Source organism: Ranitomeya imitator, chromosome 4 (genome assembly GCF_032444005.1).
Source record: "Ranitomeya imitator isolate aRanImi1 chromosome 4, aRanImi1.pri, whole genome shotgun sequence".
In the NCBI taxonomy this organism is placed as follows: domain Eukaryota; kingdom Metazoa; phylum Chordata; class Amphibia; order Anura; family Dendrobatidae; genus Ranitomeya; species Ranitomeya imitator.
The window spans coordinates 595,754,962-595,775,020 of record NC_091285.1 but is presented as its reverse complement, the minus strand read 5'-3'; the positions used below and the strand labels follow the sequence as shown (position 1 = coordinate 595,775,020).

General features: G+C 42.1%; 1 protein-coding gene and 1 long non-coding RNA gene across 8 annotated transcripts in view; one reads left to right on the top strand and one right to left on the bottom strand.

The window, feature by feature from the left end:
- Positions 1 to 20,059, top strand: part of UNC5D (unc-5 netrin receptor D) — a 968,940-nt gene that overhangs the window by 597,673 nt on the left and 351,208 nt on the right. For all 5 annotated transcript variants that reach the window (XM_069766508.1, XM_069766506.1, XM_069766507.1 and 2 more), the window contains exon 5: positions 8,765 to 8,945. In XM_069766508.1, the coding sequence (XP_069622609.1) occupies positions 8,765 to 8,945 (181 nt within the window). The remainder of the gene's footprint in view (positions 1 to 8,764; positions 8,946 to 20,059) is intronic.
- The window catches only part of LOC138676848 (uncharacterized), an 86,443-nt gene that overhangs the window by 63,525 nt on the left and 2,859 nt on the right, over positions 1 to 20,059 (bottom strand). For all 3 annotated transcript variants that reach the window (XR_011320835.1, XR_011320834.1, XR_011320836.1), the window contains exon 2: positions 14,189 to 14,340. This is a non-coding gene — a long non-coding RNA (uncharacterized lncRNA). The remainder of the gene's footprint in view (positions 1 to 14,188; positions 14,341 to 20,059) is intronic.

Below are 20,059 nucleotides of genomic sequence, written 5' to 3'. Positions count from 1 at the left end.
GAAAATGAAGCAGAACAAGCTGAATATTTTACAGTATAGACAGGTTTACTTTACTGGACTGGTGGAACAATGACTATAGAAAGTGTATTTGAACCTTAACACAAATGTATGAGCCATTTAAAGAAGCAACCCTCCTTCTCCCATCAAAGTTTTTTTCCTCTTAATATATTGCAAAAATCATATTATATAGCACTATGTACTTACAATTGCTCATACTGCCTTTCTACACAGCTAATTCTTCTCTTTTCCATTAGGTCTATGACATCATGTGATTAAAACTGACTAGCTGAAACCTTCTAATCTCTATGTAGAAACAGGAGGTCAATTTTTCTGCATGACACAAGTGTAAAGTGATCGCAGGCGATAGCCATGACCAAGCTGCTGCTTTACATTGACCCAGCACTTACAGGAAAATCGTGTCCCAGTCCCAATGTGCCGTCTAGGGGTCCATCACACTCACATGTAGACCACAGGCCTTCACTGTCTCCAGACCTCAATCTTCAGGATCCTCCACATATAACTCAGGGGACACAATGTTCGTATTAACCAACAACATTTTACTGGATGGTTCAAGTTCATCAGACTACAACACGCAGTTTTGGGAACAAAACTTCTTGTTCCTTGTTTCCTTAACATAGTGCATTTCCTTAACACAGTCTATTTCCCCATTGCCCAGAGACTCCAGTACAAAACACTAACCATGAGATACAAAACCATCCACAACCTGTCTTCTCCATACATCTGTGACCTTGTCTCCCGGTACTTGCCTGTACGCAACCTCCGATCCTCACAAGATCTCCTTTTCTACTCCCCTCTTATCTCCTCTTCCTACAATGGCATACAAGAGTTTTCTCGCGCATCACCCCTACTCTGGAACTCCCTACCACAACATATCAGACTCTCACCTACCATGGAAACCTTCAAAAAGAACCTGAAGACCCACCTCTTCCGACAAGCCTACAACCTGCAGTAACCACCGATCGACCAAACCGCTGCATGACCAGCTCTACCCTCACCTACTGTATCCTCACCCATCCCTTGTAGATTGTGAGCCCTCGCGGGCAGGGTCCTCTCTCCTCATGTGCCAGTCGTGACTTGTATTGTTTAAGATTATTGTACTTGTTTTTATTATGTATACCCCTCCTCACATGTAACATGCCATGGATAAAATGGCGTTATAATAATAATTAATAATACATAGTAACATAGTAACATAGTTAGTAAGGCCGAAAAAAGACATTTGTCCATCCAGTTCAGCCTATATTCCATCATAATAAATACCCAGATCTACGTCCTTCTACAGAACCTAATAATTGTATGATACAATATTGTTCTGCTCCAGGAAGACATTTGTCCATCCAGTTCAGCCTATATTCCATCATAATAAATACCCAGATCTACGTCCTTCTACAGAACCTAATAATTGTATGATACAATATTGTTCTGCTCCAGGAAGACATCCAGGCCTCTCTTGAACCCCTCGACTGAGTTCGCCATCACCACCTCCTCAGGCAAGCAATTCCAGATTCTCACTGCCCTAACAGTAAAGAATCCTCTTCTATGTTGGTGGAAAAACCTTCTCTCCTCCAGACGCAAAGAATGCCCCCTTGTGCCCGTCACCTTCCTTGGTATAAACAGATCCTCAGCGAGATATTTGTATTGTCCCCTTATATACTTATACATGGTTATTAGATCGCCCCTCAGTCGTCTTTTTTCTAGACTAAATAATCCTAATTTCGCTAATCTATCTGGGTATTGTAGTTCTCCCATCCCCTTTATTAATTTTGTTGCCCTCCTTTGTACTCTCTCTAGTTCCATTATATCCTTCCTGAGCACCGGTGCCCAAAACTGGACACAGTACTCCATGTGCGGTCTAACTAGGGATTTGTACAGAGGCAGTATAATGCTCTCATCATGTGTATCCAGACCTCTTTTAATGCACCCCATGATCCTGTTTGCCTTGGCAGCTGCTGCCTGGCACTGGCTGCTCCAGGTAAGTTTATCATTAACTAGGATCCCCAAGTCCTTCTCCCTGTCAGATTTACCCAGTGGTTTCCCGTTCAGTGTGTAATGGTGATATTGATTCCCTCTTCCCATGTGTATAACCTTACATTTATCATTGTTAAACCTCATCTGCCACCTTTCAGCCCAAGTTTCCAACTTATCCAGATCCATCTGTAGCAGAATACTATCTTCTCTTGTATTAACTGCTTTACATAGTTTTGTATCATCTGCAAATATCGATATTTTACTGTGTAAACCTTCTACCAGATCATTAATGAATATGTTGAAGAGAACAGGTCCCAATACTGACCCCTGCGGTACCCCACTGGTCACAGCGACCCAGTTAGAGACTATACCATTTATAACCACCCTCTGCTTTCTATCACTAAGCCAGTTACTAACCCATTTACACACATTTTCCCCCAGACCAAGCATTCTCATTTTGTGTACCAACCTCTTGTGCGGCACGGTATCAAACGCTTTGGAAAAATCGAGATATACCACGTCCAATGACTCACCGTGGTCCAGTCTATAGCTTGCCTCTTCATAAAAACTGATTAGATTGGTTTGACAGGAGCGATTTCTCATAAACCCATGCTGATATGGAGTTAAACAGTTATTCTCATTGAGATAATCCAGAATAACATCCCTCAGAAACCCTTCAAATATTTTACCAACAATAGAGGTTAGACTTACTGGCCTATAATTTCCAGGTTCACTTTTAGAGCCCTTTTTGAATATTGGCACCACATTTGCTATGCGCCAGTCCTGCGGAACAGACCCTGTCGCTATAGAGTCACTAAAAATAAGAAATAATGGTTTATCTATTACATTACTTAGTTCTCTTAGTACTCGTGGGTGTATGCCATCCGGACCCGGAGATTTATCTATTTTAATCTTATTTAGCCGGTTTCGCACCTCTTCTTGGGTTAGATTGGTGACCCTTAATATAGGGTTTTCATTGTTTCTTGGGATTTCACCTAGCATTTCATTTTCCACCGTGAATACCGTGGAGAAGAAGGTGTTTAATATGTTAGCTTTTTCCTCGTCATCTACAACCATTCTTTCCTCACTATTTTTTAAGGGGCCTACATTTTCAGTTTTTATTCTTTTACTATTGATATAGTTGAAGAACAGTTTGGGATTAGTTTTACTCTCCTTAGCAATGTGCTTCTCTGTTTCCTTTTTGGCAGCTTTAATTAGTTTTTTAGATAAAGTATTTTTCTCCCTATAGTTTTTTAGAGCTTCAATGGTGCCAATAATAATAATAATTTCCAACAATACTATCCGTTCCTCTAGGACTATCCCTCTGTTGGCTCTTCCTGTCTGCCACTGGTTTTTTTAGCCCAGTTCCACAGTGCACCCGTGATCCACTACCTTCCCTTTTTACTGTTCCATGTCCATCGTCCCCTGTACGCTAGAGGATAAGGCACTCCTCCCAGTACCTATACCGTGCCCTGAGCTCCAGATGTTGCAGGAATATCCCACTGCACTTGAACTTGACCCTGGCTGCAGCACTTCCCTATCTATCAGGAAGTAGTCTGCTTTACACTTCTATTAGCCCCATCCTATTGTGGGCTAGTCCTAAACATTAACTGTATTAACTGTCCCCAGCTAACTGCAGTTGCTGTCCAGTGCCAGTAGGTACTAAGCCTATTGTTCTAAATCCTCATCTAAATCTTACCCTATGATTTACACTACCATTTCACAGTCTATTCACAATATATACGTTACACTAATGTATTTCCTTTATATAACTCATGCTCTATACATTATCAATATGCACTTTACTCTATCGCATTCTATAATACTACTTATGCACTACAATACCCTACATTACCAAGTGCTTGGTAGCAACACAAATCACATTCTGTACATTTTACATACATGAAAGACAGATAACATTGTTCACATTATGATACAACGCGATTGATGACTTCAAGGGTAGGAACGCAATAGTATAATCCGCCATTCTTACACATGAGTCACTGCAAAAGTCCCTGGCAGGGGGAGGAGGAGGGAGCAGCTGGGTCAGGAGTTGAAGAGGGGGATGAGTTTCGGAAGCAAAAGAGACTTCTGGTTTCTTCATAGAGCAGAGAAAAGAGAATTTAATGGGCAGAAAGGCAAAATGAGCAATTGTAAGTACACAGTGCTGCATAATATGATGATTGCAATATATTAAGAAAATAAGAATTTTGATAGAAGTGCTTCTTTAAAGGGGCCTCTGACCTTAAACTACAAGTCTGCAGGCACTCTATGTCATTGCAGCCTTATGAATCCTCACATCGTGTGCACTGCACATTGTGAAGATTCTACGAGACATGTGTGGTCCCTCTCAATATAAGTGAGCAGAACGAGGCCAGATATGTCTAGTCAGAATGTGACTAAAAGTAGGTAAAGCACATACTTGCGGCCACATGACCGCACGCTCCCGGCGCTATAACCAAAGTATCCTCACAGTGTGCAGTGTACGTGAGGTGAGGATTCACAATTCTGCTGTCACATACACCAAAGCTGGACTGACCAACCTTCAACTTACGGCACAAAGCAGAGAGTGAGTGTTTATTCCACTGGAGCAGACAACACTACTCCTTTCTTCATCAGAAAATTAATAGTTTCTACAGGAATAGCACATCAAGAATAGGCACAGAAAGGAATTCATTTTCAAATGCTTTTTATTCTTCTACCTTCATATTAAAAAAAATTATTGCACCCAAGAGTGAAGTATTGGAGGTAATGTAGGGTTTGTCAGGCTAAAAGTAGGTTAGACATGGAATGGCATTCCTGGACAGAAAAAAATGCAAAAATACACATCTGCGAGTATATGAAGGAATGGGATGTTCCACACGTACCCTACTCATAGTCATAACGGGAGAGAAATTTTGGGAAATAACGTGACGCCAGCACCTAAATCACCAGTGATCACATTCCTTAGGGGCAGCCCCTTCCACAGCCAGAATCCATACTCCAAGAACATACAAATTTAGTACGGATCATAAACCCCATTCCACCGATGGTTTCAAGAGCATGTCAAGAGGAACTTATGATAAAGTGTTTTTTTTTGTTTTGTCTGGGGATTCAATTTTGTCAAAAGTGCCCCCCAAAAAATTTCCTATCATTTTCCCCAAAAAGGAGTAATAATGAAGACCCGGATCTGAAAGCTTCACTTGTACTTCCCCTCTTGACTCCATTTAGCTGTTAACTGAACATACATAAAGATATAGCAGAGCTGAATATGTCATTATATTTTTTTGTAAAATTTAAAAAATCCGCTGTCTCCCTAAACTATTTTAATTATAATCATATGGGCCATTGCGACTAGTGAACTGACCATTCGATAGGTCTTCGCTGCGAGTCTTGTAGCTGCAGCTCAATGTCTTGGGAAACCGAGCTGTCAGTTACAGTTCTGCTTCATGAAGTCTTTACCTAGCAGAGTGTCAATTCCACAGGTCTTCATGTCTAAAAGGAGTAATGGGTTTTATCCACTTCTGACTGCAGCAAAACCACAGGGAATGTGCTGTGAAATATACCTAGAATCCTTTGGAATTAAATGTAAAGTGATAAAATCTGGCCAATATGGCATGTAAACAGTTCTTCGTATTGCTAGCACAGATGGGTAGGCAAAAGGTGGACAATTTGGCCTAATTTATGGACTTTTTTCTTCCCTCTTGGCCACTGAATGCCTCTTGCTTTTAAGATTCTGATACTGTACCCGACGTTGAAACCTGGCCAAAGTGTTAGAAGAATTGTTAACATTGATGACTGCTATAAAAATCAGGCATTACATCTTCATTCCCACAAAATGGGCCATAAAACAGAATAGTATAAAGCATCATCAAGACCTTGAAATGCTTTCAGTCTGACCCCGCATTGACCGGCTATATTTACTCTATATGATACCGTCACTTCCAATATTGGGTTATTTGCAGTTACTGCTTTTGTTGTTTTACATCTTTCTCTTAACTCCTTCAATTTCTAACTATGAATTAGAAATATGAGACAGCTAGAAACATAGAATTGCCCATTTCTGAGGTTATTTAGGTATTCCTTAGCTGGCTGAACTACTTAATGTAATCCATGTAGCACATTGAGCATTAAAGGGAACCCATCACCAGATTTTCCCAATGTATTGTCACCACTTGTAAGGCCTCTTTTATGATATTCTAGTAAGCTGTATATGACCTCAAGCTGCTCTGCATATCATAAAAAAGCCATTTTATTATACCCACAGATGTATCAATCATGCCTAATGGTCGTCGTCTCTGGTCTTGATATGGCGCTTCCTGTCTTCCAACAGTCACTGTCTTCATTCCCTGATTCATGTGGATGACATGTCCTACGTTTCCCACGCAGTGTCCCCCATTGTGCTCCTGTGCGGGCGAACTTCTCTCTGCCCCGCTGAGGGCTGAGCCAAGAATTGTAGGGCGCATGAACTGACTTTACTTCCGAGTCATTGGACCCTTTTGTCAATTCCTGACACATGCGCTTTGCAGTGCTTTGCTCTGCCCTCCGTGGGGGACAGAGAATTGCACCTGTAAGGGAGTGCGATTGGGAGCCATTCTGTGTATGGCATAGGACGCGTCATCCACGTGATGAAGGCAAGAGGAAGGTAATTATAAGAAAAGAGCAAGATCAGAGATGCCCATCAGACTGGAGTGCATCATCTGTAGGCAAAATAAAAGAGCTTATTTGTGCTATGCAGAGGAGCTTGGGGATATACAGCTTATTAGAATGGAGGATTTAGAGGATTTAAAGGTGATGTCCATACTTTATATTGGGAAAACCTGGTGACAGGTTCCCATTAAGACTATCTCTCAATCCCTTACACTTGTCTCCCCAGATACTGGACTAGAAGCTGCTGATGGTGTTGTCAAAACAATGGAAAGATTGCAGTTGTTTTATAACCAGGCTCCTTCAAAGAAACAAAAAACAAGTACAAAGCGCTTCCAAATTAGGGAATACTAAATGTCGAAAAGTTGGTGCCAATCACCCATTTTCTAAATTTAGTTTAATAATAAGTTCAATGTGAACTGAGCTGGTTCAGCTTATCTCTCATCCCAGGTGAATCAGACACTTGGGTACACCCCTCCATTCCATGTAATATGTCAAGTATTCTGTGGACCTGAGACATTGGAATTGAATGGCGGGGACATAATTGAATTGGAAAGGAGATCTGCAAAATCACCTCGGTTCCCATTGAATTTGCTATTTTCTGAATTGAGAAATGGTGATGAGCAATTGGCACCATCTTTTTACACATTTATTCTTCCCTAATGTTTTGTTTCAGACTTGGGATTTAAAGACTTACCCTATTTATTATAAGCAGTCAGCTCCACTAGGGTAAAGGGACTGATGTGACACCACATTTATTCAAATTAACCCTTTAAAGACATGCCCTACCACACCCAGATTTCCCAACTGTAACCTGATGTTGAAGCATCCTGGCACCACCCACACAAACCTTCAGGACTCATTACTTACCAAGAGATTTCAAAAGACCCAGAGATTTGCCAACTCCAAGAGTTAAAGGAATGAAAACAAGTTATCAACTATCTGCAGGATAGGCAATAACTCAATAAATCAATGGGGGGGCAACAGTTGGGACCAGCTTGATCAGCAGGAGGGGGCACTTTTATCCCCATTACAAAGTGGAGTGGTAGATGAGATGCTTGATCACAACTCCATTCATTTTCATGCGCGGTTGTGAGAAAATGCTGGACTCAGCAGGGACTAAGTGGCTTAGTGTAGAGCAGATGCACTGCTGTTCCATTCTAACAATGATAAAAATGTCCCATTCTACCAATAAGTGGGAGGAGGAAAAGTAGTCGGACTCCGTCCGATCAACAAGATTTCATCCATCCTGTGGATTGATAATAACTTGTTTTCATGGGACAGCCCCTTTAAGAAGATCTACTTCAATAAGAGGCATCTTCCAAGGGAGTTGGCAAGTATGACCACTGTGTACCAAAAAAACCAGGGACGTTGTAACTGGGATCTTGCACGAGGGTCAAAATCACATCAGAATAATATCTGTATTATGTGGATTGGTCTAACACAACATTACAAATTTAAAGAGGCATCTCAACCGAAAAGAAGAGAAACCTCTGCAGTAGGCAATTGGCCTATGAGAACTTCTCAGAAATAATATTATCTTGAGGTTTCTTATGTGTGCTACCAAGATGCTTTAGGATCATACTGGACCTCAGTATCCAGATACACATTTGTGGGAGTGGAAGAAGGAGCATCAAGGGGTTTGATAAAAAAGGTGGAGAGCTTACGCACAAAAATGAGCACTACACATTGGAGTCTCCAAAAGAGGATATCTCAAAATGTTGGCTACTTGAGAACTCAACATATCTGCTGTTGTTGTACTTGAAAATCCTGGACCCCGTTAAACCACCACTAATAATGATAATCTTTATATAACACCAAAATATTCTGCAGAACAAACAGAACAGTAATGTAACATCTTTGTGGATTGCTCTGTGGATCCAGGAGACAAGCGCTAACCAAAGTGTCTCTTTTTTAGCAGCCTTTGAGGTCAAGATAAATGTACTGTATCTGGTTGTGCTTGTGTCATTTTTCTATAGGTAGCTAAAAATATAACACTAATTAAAGTCATGATCACACTAAATGCAATAGAGATGACAACTACAGTATGTGAAGAAATATGTAATATGTATATGAACAATCAGTGACAGCTACCGTCTGCTGACCATGAACGATTCAATTACCATCTTGTTCTAATGATGTATTTCAGGTTGAATGGTTTAAAAATGAAGAACCAATTGACGCCTTGCAGGACGAAAATATCGACACCAGGGCAGATCACAACCTCATCGTACGACACGCCCGTCTGTCTGATTCTGGAAACTACACATGTATGGCATCCAATATTGTCGCAAAAAGGCGGAGTGCATCGGCTACAGTGGTGGTGTATGGTCAGTATCTCCATTTCTTTTCATTTAATTGCTAATTTGTACCTCGACATTACATTTAGTACCAGAAATCTAACCAAAATCTATTGAAATTGTTACACAATTGTGTATCAATTTTATTTTTCACTTTACAGTCCAAAGAATCCTAAACATATCTCCCTAAATATCTTGTAAGTAACATGAATTGAACACTTTTACCATACAAATTTCATTGGCGAGAAAGATTGGATATGGTGAATATCAACTCCCAATCCTTTCATCTGCAGGAAGATAAGATGCAGAAAGAGGTGACTGGCACCAACTTACTCCTCTCTCCAGAGGAAGCACATATGCATGTTCGGAGAAACCAAGCAGACGAGTAAAGGGTCAAGAGAGACAGCAGTTGTCTGGCGGCCATGACATGTATATAATATACTGTAGTATTGTGTAGCTCAGTTTAATTAGTGGGAATCTGTCAGAAGGATTTCACAGCACAAACTATTTACATGTGCATGCACATCTTTCATAGACAAATCCAGCAATATGTTTCCTCCCTTACAGAGAAATCAGGATTTGAATTGATATGCAGTTAATACTGAAGATCTATTTGTAGATCTGATGCCTCTGTCACTTCAGTTTTTGCTTCCTGCCTAGTGCCATCTCCTCCTTCCTGACTAACATCTCCTTTGTCTGAAGTCACACAGCAAAGAGACTGTCAGTTTAGCAGGATGAGCAGAAACTGGGCTGGAAATAGAGCCGGAGTGACGGAGGCTTCAGATCTACCATAGCTCTTCAGCATCATCTGCATATCAATTCAACCATGGTAATGGAAGAACAGACAGTCTATGTAAAGGTAACGCTGGACTTGACTTTGAAAAAACTGCATGCACAAATAAATGGTTTGGAGTGAGAAATTTAGCTGACAGATTCCATTTAAATTGTCTATATAGTGATTGGTGTATAGATAACCTACACCAAAATATAGCAAATATGTTGATGGTTTTTACAGACTCAAACCCAGAAGAGACCCCAATCTATAAGATAACAATAGCAAGTAGACTACTACCACTCCATCATAGGAATGGGTACATTCAACAAAATCAAACATTTAATTTATGATGTCTGAAATATTGGGGTGGAGACCCCATAGACATTAGATGACAGGCCAAACCAGCTGACTTTGGCAGCGTAACCTTGGACCCATTGTATATGGGGTCCTCCCAACTTTCCCCTTCTGGAATTCCAATATACGCTCCTTTTTGTAGGGCAGATAAGGCATTGGCAACCAATAACAACAAAGAAGGTGCTCCATCATGTAAAGTGCAAGTACAGGTCCTTCTCAAAAAATTAGCATATAGTGTTAAATTTCATTATTTACCATAATGTAATGATTACAATTAAACTTTCATATATTATAGATTCATTATCCACCAACTGAAATTTGTCAGGTCTTTTATTGTTTTAATACTGATGATTTTGGCATACAACTCCTGATAACCCAAAAAACCTGTCTCAATAAATTAGCATATTTCACCCATCCAATCAAATAAAAGTGTTTTTTAATAACAAACAAAAAAACCATCAAATAATAATGTTCAGTTATGCACTCAATACTTGATCGGGAATCCTTTGGCAGAAATGACTGCTTCAATGCGGCGTGGCATGGAGGCAATCAGCCTGTGACACTGCTGAGATGTTATGGAGGCCCAGGATGCTTCAATAGCGGCCTTAAGCTCATCCAGAGTGTTGGGTCTTGCGTCTCTCAACTTTCTCTTCACAATATCCCACAGATTCTCTATGGGGTTCAGGTCAGGAGAGTTGGCAGGCCAATTGAGCACAGTAATACCATGGTCAGTAAACCATTTGCCAGTGGTTTTGGCACTGTGAGCAGGTGCCAGGTCGTGCTGAAAAATGAAATCTTCATCTCCATAAAGCATTTCAGCTGATGGAAGCATGAAGTGCTCCAAAATCTCCTGATAGCTAGCTGCATTGACCCTGCCCTTGATGAAACACAGTGGACCAACACCAGCAGCTGACATGGCACCCCACACCATCACTGACTGTGGGTACTTGACACTGGACTTCAGGCATTTTGGCATTTCCTTCTCCCCAGTCTTCCTCCAGACTCTGGCACCTTGATTTCCGAATGACATCCAAAATTTGCTTTCATCAGAAAAAAGTACTTGGGACCACTTAGCAACAGTCCAGTGCTGCTTCTCTGTAGCCCAGGTCAGGCGCCTCTGCCGCTGTTTATGGTTCAAAAGTGGCTTTACCTGGGGAATGCGGCACCTGTAGCCCATTTCCTGCACACGCCTGTGCACGGTGGCTCTGGATGTTTCCACACCAGACTCAGTCCACTGCTTCCTCAGGTTCCCCAAGGTCTGGAATCGGTCCTTCTCCACAATCTTCCTCAGGGTCCGGTCTCCTCTTCTCGTTGTACAGCGTTTTCTGCCACATTGTTTCCTTCCAACAGACTTACCATTGAGGTGCCTTGATACAGCACTCTGGGAACAGCCTATTTGTTGAGAAATTTCTTTCTGGGTCTTACCCTCTTGCTTGAGGGTGTCAATGATGGCCTTCTTGACATCTGTCAGGTCGCTAGTCTTACCCATGATGGGGGTTTTGAGTAATGAACCAGGCAGGGAGTTTATAAAAGCCTCAGGTATCTTTTGCATGTGTTTAGAGTTAATTAGTTGATTCAGAAGATTAGGGTAATAGGTCGTTTAGAGAACCTTTTCTTGATATGCTAATTTATTGAGACAGGTTTTTTGGGTTATCAGGAGTTGTATGCCAAACTCATCAGTATTAAAACAATAAAAGACCTGACAAATTTCAGTTGGTGGATAATGAATCTATAATATATGAAAGTTTAATTGTAATCATTACATTATGGTAAATAATGAAATTTAACACTATATGCTAATTTTTTGAGAAGGACCTGTATATACATAGAAAGGGAAGAGGAAAGGCAGAACATAAGCGATGGGCACACCTGACATATATTAAAAGAACACCATTGAAAAACACAACTAAAAACATTTAAAAATTGTGTATAGAAATTGTGAAGACACCTAATGGTCCATAATAGACCTGACAAATCAATAATCTTCCCAAACAAAATAAACACATATGGTATACAAGATATGAAAAAATGTATACAGTGTGTTAGGGGTCGAGTTCCTGCCTCTGCACAGGGGGAATCTTGGGCCATCTCCGCTGTAGTCGCCCATTCTTCTCCTGCCGCAGTGGATCCTGCTCAGCGGAGACATCGGTCCCAGTGTCTTGCTCAGTCTGACTCTGTGCAAAGAGCTACTGCTGCTTTTCCAGCTTCTGCCATTGAAGCCAGTGTTGGGCAGCGGCGAGCAGACGCTTTTGGGACTAAGTCCTGCTTTTCCCCTTCTGAGCATGCCCAGGGTAAGATCCCTCATTGGAGATCGAGGGTCACGTGCTCAGATACTGCAGCAAGATCAATTGGTTTTCCAGGAAGGTCCTGAAGTTCCTTAGGCTCTGTGGCAATCTCTCATTGGTCCTTCTAGGGAGGTCCTGTACGTGCTGCAGCTATATAATGTCTGCATGGCTGCACGGCCAGGTGCTAGTATCAAATCTAAGTTATGTGCTTTGCGCCAGTGTGGTTATGTGAAAATGTATTCAGGGACCCGGCTGAAATAAGCCCCTAGAATACCGGCACCTCCAGTGAGGAGATTGTATGAGTGTGTTCAGGGACCCGGCTGAAATAAGCCCCTAGAATACTGGCTTCTCCGGTGAGGAGACTGCGTGTTGCATAACCACTGACTGCTATCAGCTTGGCAGTAAGCTTGTGCTCCTGTGAGGCTAACAGGGCGCAGTGCTTTACTTTCACAGCTACTCTGTGAGGTAACAGAACTAGTCTATACCGCCAAACAGTGCCGCCATTCGCTAGCAGCATGTTCCTCTTGCACGGTGGACCCCGGGCTGCGAACGCACCATTTATAATAAACATCTCTATTTACATGGTACGTTCCGCTAACCGTAACACAGTGTACACAAAAAATATAATTAAGGAGGGATAGTTACCCATGGGAAATGGTAAGCAATCTCAAACCATGCATGTAAGTGTTAGGTGTCGAGTTCCCGCCGCTGCACAGGGGGAATCTCAAACCATGTCCTCTGTGGTCTCCCATCATTCCCCAGCTGCAGTGGAGTCTGCTCAGCAGAGACGTCAGTCCCAGTGTCTGGCTCAAGCTGATACTGTGTGGCTGGTTATAGCTGCTGTCCCCGGTTCAGCCTTTGTAACCAGCATTGATCAGCGGCGATCAGACATTCCAGGGATTAAGTCCTGCTTTTCATCTACTGAGCATGCCCGTAGGACGACCTCTCATTGGAGGTCGGAGGTCACATGCTCAGGTCCTGTAGCTCCTCTGATTGGACCACTAGGAAGGTCCCGGAAGGCTGCATCTATAAAAGGCTTGCATGGCCGCTCGGCCATGCCCTAGTATAGAACTGAAATTGTGTGTGTGTGTGAATGTATGACTGAAACTGGTGAAAGCTCCTTAATCATTCCCATCCCTAGTGTTGTTGAAAGTAATTGGGTGATTGGGCTATCTAGTGCCAGATTGTGCCATCCAGCACTAGACATGAATTACTGCATCAATTAGCAGCCACCGCCAGTGCTGCACCGTGTGCAACCAGTGTGCTTTCCTGGCCCTAGTTAGGGTGGTTAGTGGCATCCGCCAGAGTGGCGCAGTACGTACTCTGTGCGATAAATCTTTAATCAGTCCTGATAACCGGTCAGTGTAGGGTGGGAACTCCCGCTTGGACTCAGCATCTGACTCAGGGCGTCCTCGGGCGCGGGCTCAATAGCCACCGAGGGTCAGAGCGAGTCCAATCACCAGCATAGAGGGGGTGAATCATAGGGATCCCACCAGCATCCACCAGCTGCACTCTATGACTATTAACAGGGCACAGCATTCATTCAAGTGACTCTGTGAAGCAACAGAGTTTGCTTCCATTCATACTGGGTGAGGTCTAACCCACGTGTGGGCAAGTGTTCATCCGCCATTACTCAGCAGCAGGTTCCATTTCTGCACGGTAGACCCCGGGCTGCGAACGCACCTCAAATCTCCCTTTACATTATTTGGTGCGTTCCGCTAGCCCTAACAGTAAGGACCCATACAAGACAAAGAAACTAAATTGCTTCAAATGGAGAAAGATAGTCAGTAACGCCTGATGTGTTTAGGCGTTATCTATTGTAACAGTTTATTATACATACATTTTCATGTCTTACTTACCATTTGAAGTGGTTCAGATATTCTCTACTGTAAGAATGTGAACATGTTGGTGAAAATTATTCATTTATCGCTAGTCGTGTCTTTTATGGACCATTGGGTGTCTTCACAATTTCCATATACAATTCACACTGTGGCTATTTAACAAGCTCAACCTAAGATAAAAACAAAAGAGCAAATATTCTGTAGTAAGTAAATAAATAGTAGTAGTACATGGAAAGAACATAACTTACTTATTTAACAATGTTTTAATTAAAAAAAAACTTAAAAGTCATCAAACCACGGCAAGGTGTACTCCAACAGTATTAACCATTTAGAGTCATCACGATGGCCAGCTTAATGACATGTTAGATGATTCTGATGAAGCTTTCCTCTTATAGTTATTCTGAGCCTTTCTGTTTTATCCTTAGTTCACATGTGAACAGTTTAAACATTTAAAGATGTTTTTTATAAATCTCACCACATCCACAGTCCAGTTCTGCTATTTCATTCATTATAAAAACATGAAAACCACCATGGCTGGGAATGTCATCCATATATTTATCTTCTCGGGTATAAAAACTTGATGGCTTATCCATATTTAATAAGGACAGCCTTTGGACCACAAGGCTTTTTCTTCCAACAGGGTTCATGAATCATCATCTTTATCTTTGTCTGTACACATGTCTAAGTCCTACCTAAATAGTATGACATATTATTGCACTCGTTGATGTCCACCATGAACTTCACGGCATTTTACAACGTGCCTTTGAGAATGAGATCCTGTGCTTTAGCTGTATATGTATAACTTCTAAAATCTGAATCATATAACCAGCTTTGGGAGAAAAGGTCATCTGCATTGATACAGTCTTCCCAAGCATGACCTAAAAGGAAAGATACTTATCTCTGGTGAAGCTTTCATCTCTTTAAAGATTCCTTTCAGAATGTAAGCCATAAACCTGCTTCATCCCTTAGCATATGGCTAACTGGATGTGCTATCTAAAGTAGTAGTATTTTTCACAGGCCAAAGAACGATAAGCCAACTTTTCTGTCTATTCATTGCATATCCATGGATTTTCATAACTCAGTGTTGGAAATTATTGTTATTTCTTCTACTGCCTTAGACATATGGATGACAACTTTTTGCATTTTTTTAAATATATCTATTTACTAGACCAGGGCAGGTGACATCTCAGGTTTACCTATTCTTTCACACTAAGCCTGTAGAAAAGTATGGTCTTTCTACTTAATTCTCACATAACAAAGCAAAACTACTTTTTGGGTTACCATTTTCATTACTATTCAGCACTATGTGAGCTGGAACATCCTATTCTCTCCTGCTATGCTGTGAGTGCCTGCTATTTGTCTAAACTGGAAGCCTGCCTCTCTGTTATGCCTGTGCGCAGGTTAACAGACTGGAGAACAGAGAGACAAATACTTGACCTCACCTTCTGTTACCTGTTCAGCGTCTCTGCTGCCAGACTAGAGATGGCTTACGCTTGTCAAGAAGCTCTTTACAGCCAAATACACAGTAAGGAAACACTACACTGTGTTCAGAATTATTAGGCAAGTTGTATTTTGATCACATGATACTTTTTATACATGTTGTCCTACTCCAAGCTGTTCAGGCTTGACAGCCAACTACCAATTAAGTAAATCAGGTGATGTGCATCTCTGTAATGAGGAAGGGTGTTGTCTAATGACATCAGAACCCTATATAAGGTGTGCTTAATTATTAGGCAACTTCCTTTCCTTTGGCAAAATGGGTCAGAAGAGAGATTTGACGGGCTCTGAAAAGTCCAAAATTGTGAGCTGTCTTGCAAAGGAATGTAGCAGTCTTGAAATTGACAACCTTTTGAAGCGTGATCATCGAACAATCAAGCGTTTCATGGCAAATAGCCAACAGGGTCGCAAGAAGTGTGTTGGGCAAAAAAGGTGCAAAACAACTGCCCATGAATTGAGGAAAATCAAGCGTGAAGCTGCCAAGATGCCACTTGCCACCAGTTTTGCCATATTTCAGAGCTGCAACGTTACTGGAATAACAAAAAGCACAAGCTGTGCGATACTCAGGGACATGGCCAAGGTAAGGAAGGCTGAAAAATGACCACCTTTGAACAAGAAACATAAGATAAAATGTCAAGACTGGGCCAAGAAATATCTTAATACTGACTTTTCAAAGGTTTTATGGACTGATGAAATGAGAGTGACTCTTGATGGCCAGATGGATGAGTCAGAGGCTGGATCAGTAAAGGGCAGAGAGCTCCACTCCGACTCTGACGCCAGCAAGGTGGAGGTGGGGTACTGGTATGGGCTGGTATCAAAGATGAACTTGAGGGACCTTTTCAGGTTGAGGATGGAGTGAAGCTCAACTCCCAGACCTACTGCCAGATTCTGGAAGACAACTTCTTCAAGCAGTGGTATAGGAAGAGTCAGTATTGTTCAAGAAAAACATCATTTTCATGCAGAACGATGCTCCATCACATGCCTCTAACTACTCCACAGTGTGGCTGGCCAGTAAGGCCTCAAAAAGAAAAAAATAATGACATGTTCACCTGATCTGAACCCCATAGGGAACCTGTGGTCCCTCATAAAATGTGAGATACCTAGCCTCTGTTTTATCTGCCAAATCACACCCCTGGGATATGTGAGCAGTCATTCCCACCCATCTCTTATGACCACTCATAAAACCCAGCCCTGGATATGCCAAATAACTCTCTCAGCACTATGTGTACTGGAGCATGCTTCCGAGCTCAAATCACTGCAGCTAACAGTCGCGATGACACATATCTCCCCTCGAAGACTTGTCTGGCGGCACTCTTACAGTATGTGTGTGTGAAAAACAGCTGTGAAGAATGAATTCCACATGGACTGGATATAGTCCAAGGAGACCTCAGAATATTTGTCTTTTCAGGTCAAATGGAGCTCCAGCAATTCTTGGCAAATTTATTTGCCATGAATCAATTTTTATGAAAGAATTCACCAAAACTGGCAAATTCAAATTGTAAAAGATTCCATCACATCTAATAAAGTAATTTGCAGATAGGAGTACAGGAGAGAGGGTCAGGGAACTGGCAACGTAGCAGTGAATCTGTTCAAATGAGTTGCAGGTATGTGCTGGTCCCGCTGGTGAGGGCGGCCGCAGTAGTGAACAAACAAAAGGGATTTCATCTAGCATATCAAACCCGTGAGTAAAATCAAAAACTTATTAGGCATATCAAGCCATGGTTGAAAATATAAGAACACCTGACGTGTTTCTGGAGCTGTAAAAGTGCCCTTAGTCATGGGATACAACAATGGCAATACATGTGATCATATAGAGAAAAGTTTGACCAATAACAACCAGCAATCAAAATTGCATTAATATACACAATGAGTGTGCCACGCCAACGTGACAAAGCCATGGTGCCAGAAAAGAAAACATGTTAGTATATGTAAAACAAGTCATTTCTAAAATGCATCCCTTTCAGGCATTTAGTATCCAATTTAAGGATCCAGAATCCAGAATGCTTCTCTTATAGTTATAGTTGATTAACTACTGTATAGGAGAAGCATTCTGCATCCTTAAATTGGATACTAAATACCCAAAGGGATGAATTTTAGAAATGACTTATTTTACATATACAGTGTGACTGCCCCTCTAAATGAGCGGGTACCATAACATTACTGAATTGTTTTTATTAACCTCATTGACATTGAATGGCATTGTATGGAGCATGTATGATTGACCAGCGCGCTATTAAAACTCTTCCCATGATTGTCCAATGAAGGGTAATGGGAGTGCTCGAACCCATGCTCTAGTGATTGTACATTGACACATGCAGCGAGCCTTAAGTTCAACACATCAAAAGCCACTGAAATAGACAAATAAAAGAAGCCCTCCTCCTCCCATCACAGTTTTTATCCTCTTAATATATTGCAGTCATCATATTATATAGCACTGTATGTACCTATGCAACACCCACGAGGACCATGGGGTACTCGGAACTAGGTTGGACTGTTCTTAAAGGGGTGGTCACAGCATTGGTGACCCGGTCTGTGGCCCTGGGCGCACAATGAAAGTAAAGCACTGATGTTTGGGGAATAAAATTTGTATAGGAAAAGGGGATTGTTCGTGACGCCACCTGTGGTATTCGGACAGGGATGGCCGATGCTTCTTAAAGGGACCACTGGGGATGATGGTGATGCAGCAGAGTTGGTATAGCTCCCCACAGGTAGAGCTTAGTCCCCAGGGCAGTTAAATAAGTGTATGATAAAGTTATCGATGGGTGGTAGTGGTGCAGGGTGAGTGAATGCAGGAAAGAATTGAGAGGACACAGCAGGGTGAAGTTTCCACACTTTTACTCACTGTTCAGATGTTATTCCCCAGCCGGGGTTCTGTGTCCTCCAGGTCAGTGGTCCAGAAAAATCTCTGATAGCTTGGGGCACTTGTCCTGAACCCCCTTCATATGTGCCTTTCTAGGCTGACTCACTGCGCTGGCTCTCACCTCTCCTGCCCTGCATTTCACACCCAGTGTCCCAAGCTGGTGGTTGCGAGTCCTGTCGGGCGACTTCCTCACTGTCCCCTTTACCTTCTGTGTCCATCTTTTCAGCGAATAGATGTGTTTGTGGCTGTCCCACTTGCAGACATGACAGCCTCCGGGTTCCTAACTCGGACTTGTAGTTCCTCACTAGATCAGGGGCCGGTTCCCCTTCTGCGACCCGGTCCCTCCACCTGGCGATGGGCAGCGTGGATGTGGACTCCATGGGTGGTTTCCACACTTCCCATGCTCCTAGGACCCCTTTGTTCCCTCTGGGAGCTTCTATCCTTTCCTCTCTCTCTCTTCAGAATGTCAGGAGCTTCAGACCCACACGTCTGCTCCGCTCCACTTCTCCTCATCAACTCCCTCTCACATCTGCTCTTCGCTCTTACTTCCCATAGACTTACTGACTTCCTCACTCTCCCTCCTCTCCTTTCTCCACCCACATCTTCTACCTAATCCCTCCCTGGCCTAGGGAGGCCTGGCGCTGGGTGCTAGTGTTAGGGTTCTGTGCAGTGTCCCCTCCTTACCAGACAGTTGGGCTACCACACCTCTGGTTGAGATGCAGTACCTCTGTGGTGACTGGACCCTCAGGGGCGTCACACTTACAATTGCTTATTTTGTCTTTCTACCTTGAAAATTATTCTGTTTTCCATTAGGCCTATGACGTCTTGTGATTAATAACAGGCCAGCTGGTTCCCTCTAAGCTCTATGTAAGAACAGGAGTTCAATTTTCACTGCATGAATCATCAATGCAAAAGTTCCTGGTAGGTGGTGGAGCTGAGCAGCTGGGTCAGGAGTTCAATAGGGGGATGCAGGGAAAAGAACCTTCCTGTTTTTACATAGAGCAGAGAAAAGAGAATAATTATCTTTGTAGAAGGGCAAAATGAGCAATTGTAAGTGATTGCAATTTATAAAGAGAATAAAAGATTTAATGGGAGCGCTTCTTTAACAGATACGCTTCTATCACATATGCTTTAGGATGCTCACTGCACAAGGAATCATACATACAGTACCTATATACTTGTAATTTATGCAGGGACCTCTTCTAGAAAAACAAAAATATGGAAAGTTTGTGTCATCATATTCAGAGAACCGTAACTTTTAATTTCTTTGTTAAAGCTGTATAAGCTTGTGAGTTGGACACAGCAAGTGGCAGCTTTTATTAGTACTGTTTTGAGTACCATAAATATGACTTTTTAATCACTTATTATTATTATTAGATGGTGGCCTGATTCTAACACATCGGGTATTCTAGAATATGCATGTCCACGTAGTATATTGCACAGCCCACGTAGTATATTGCCCAACCACGTAGTATATTGCCCAGCCATGTAGTATATTGCCCAACCACGTAGTATATTGCCCAGCCACGTAG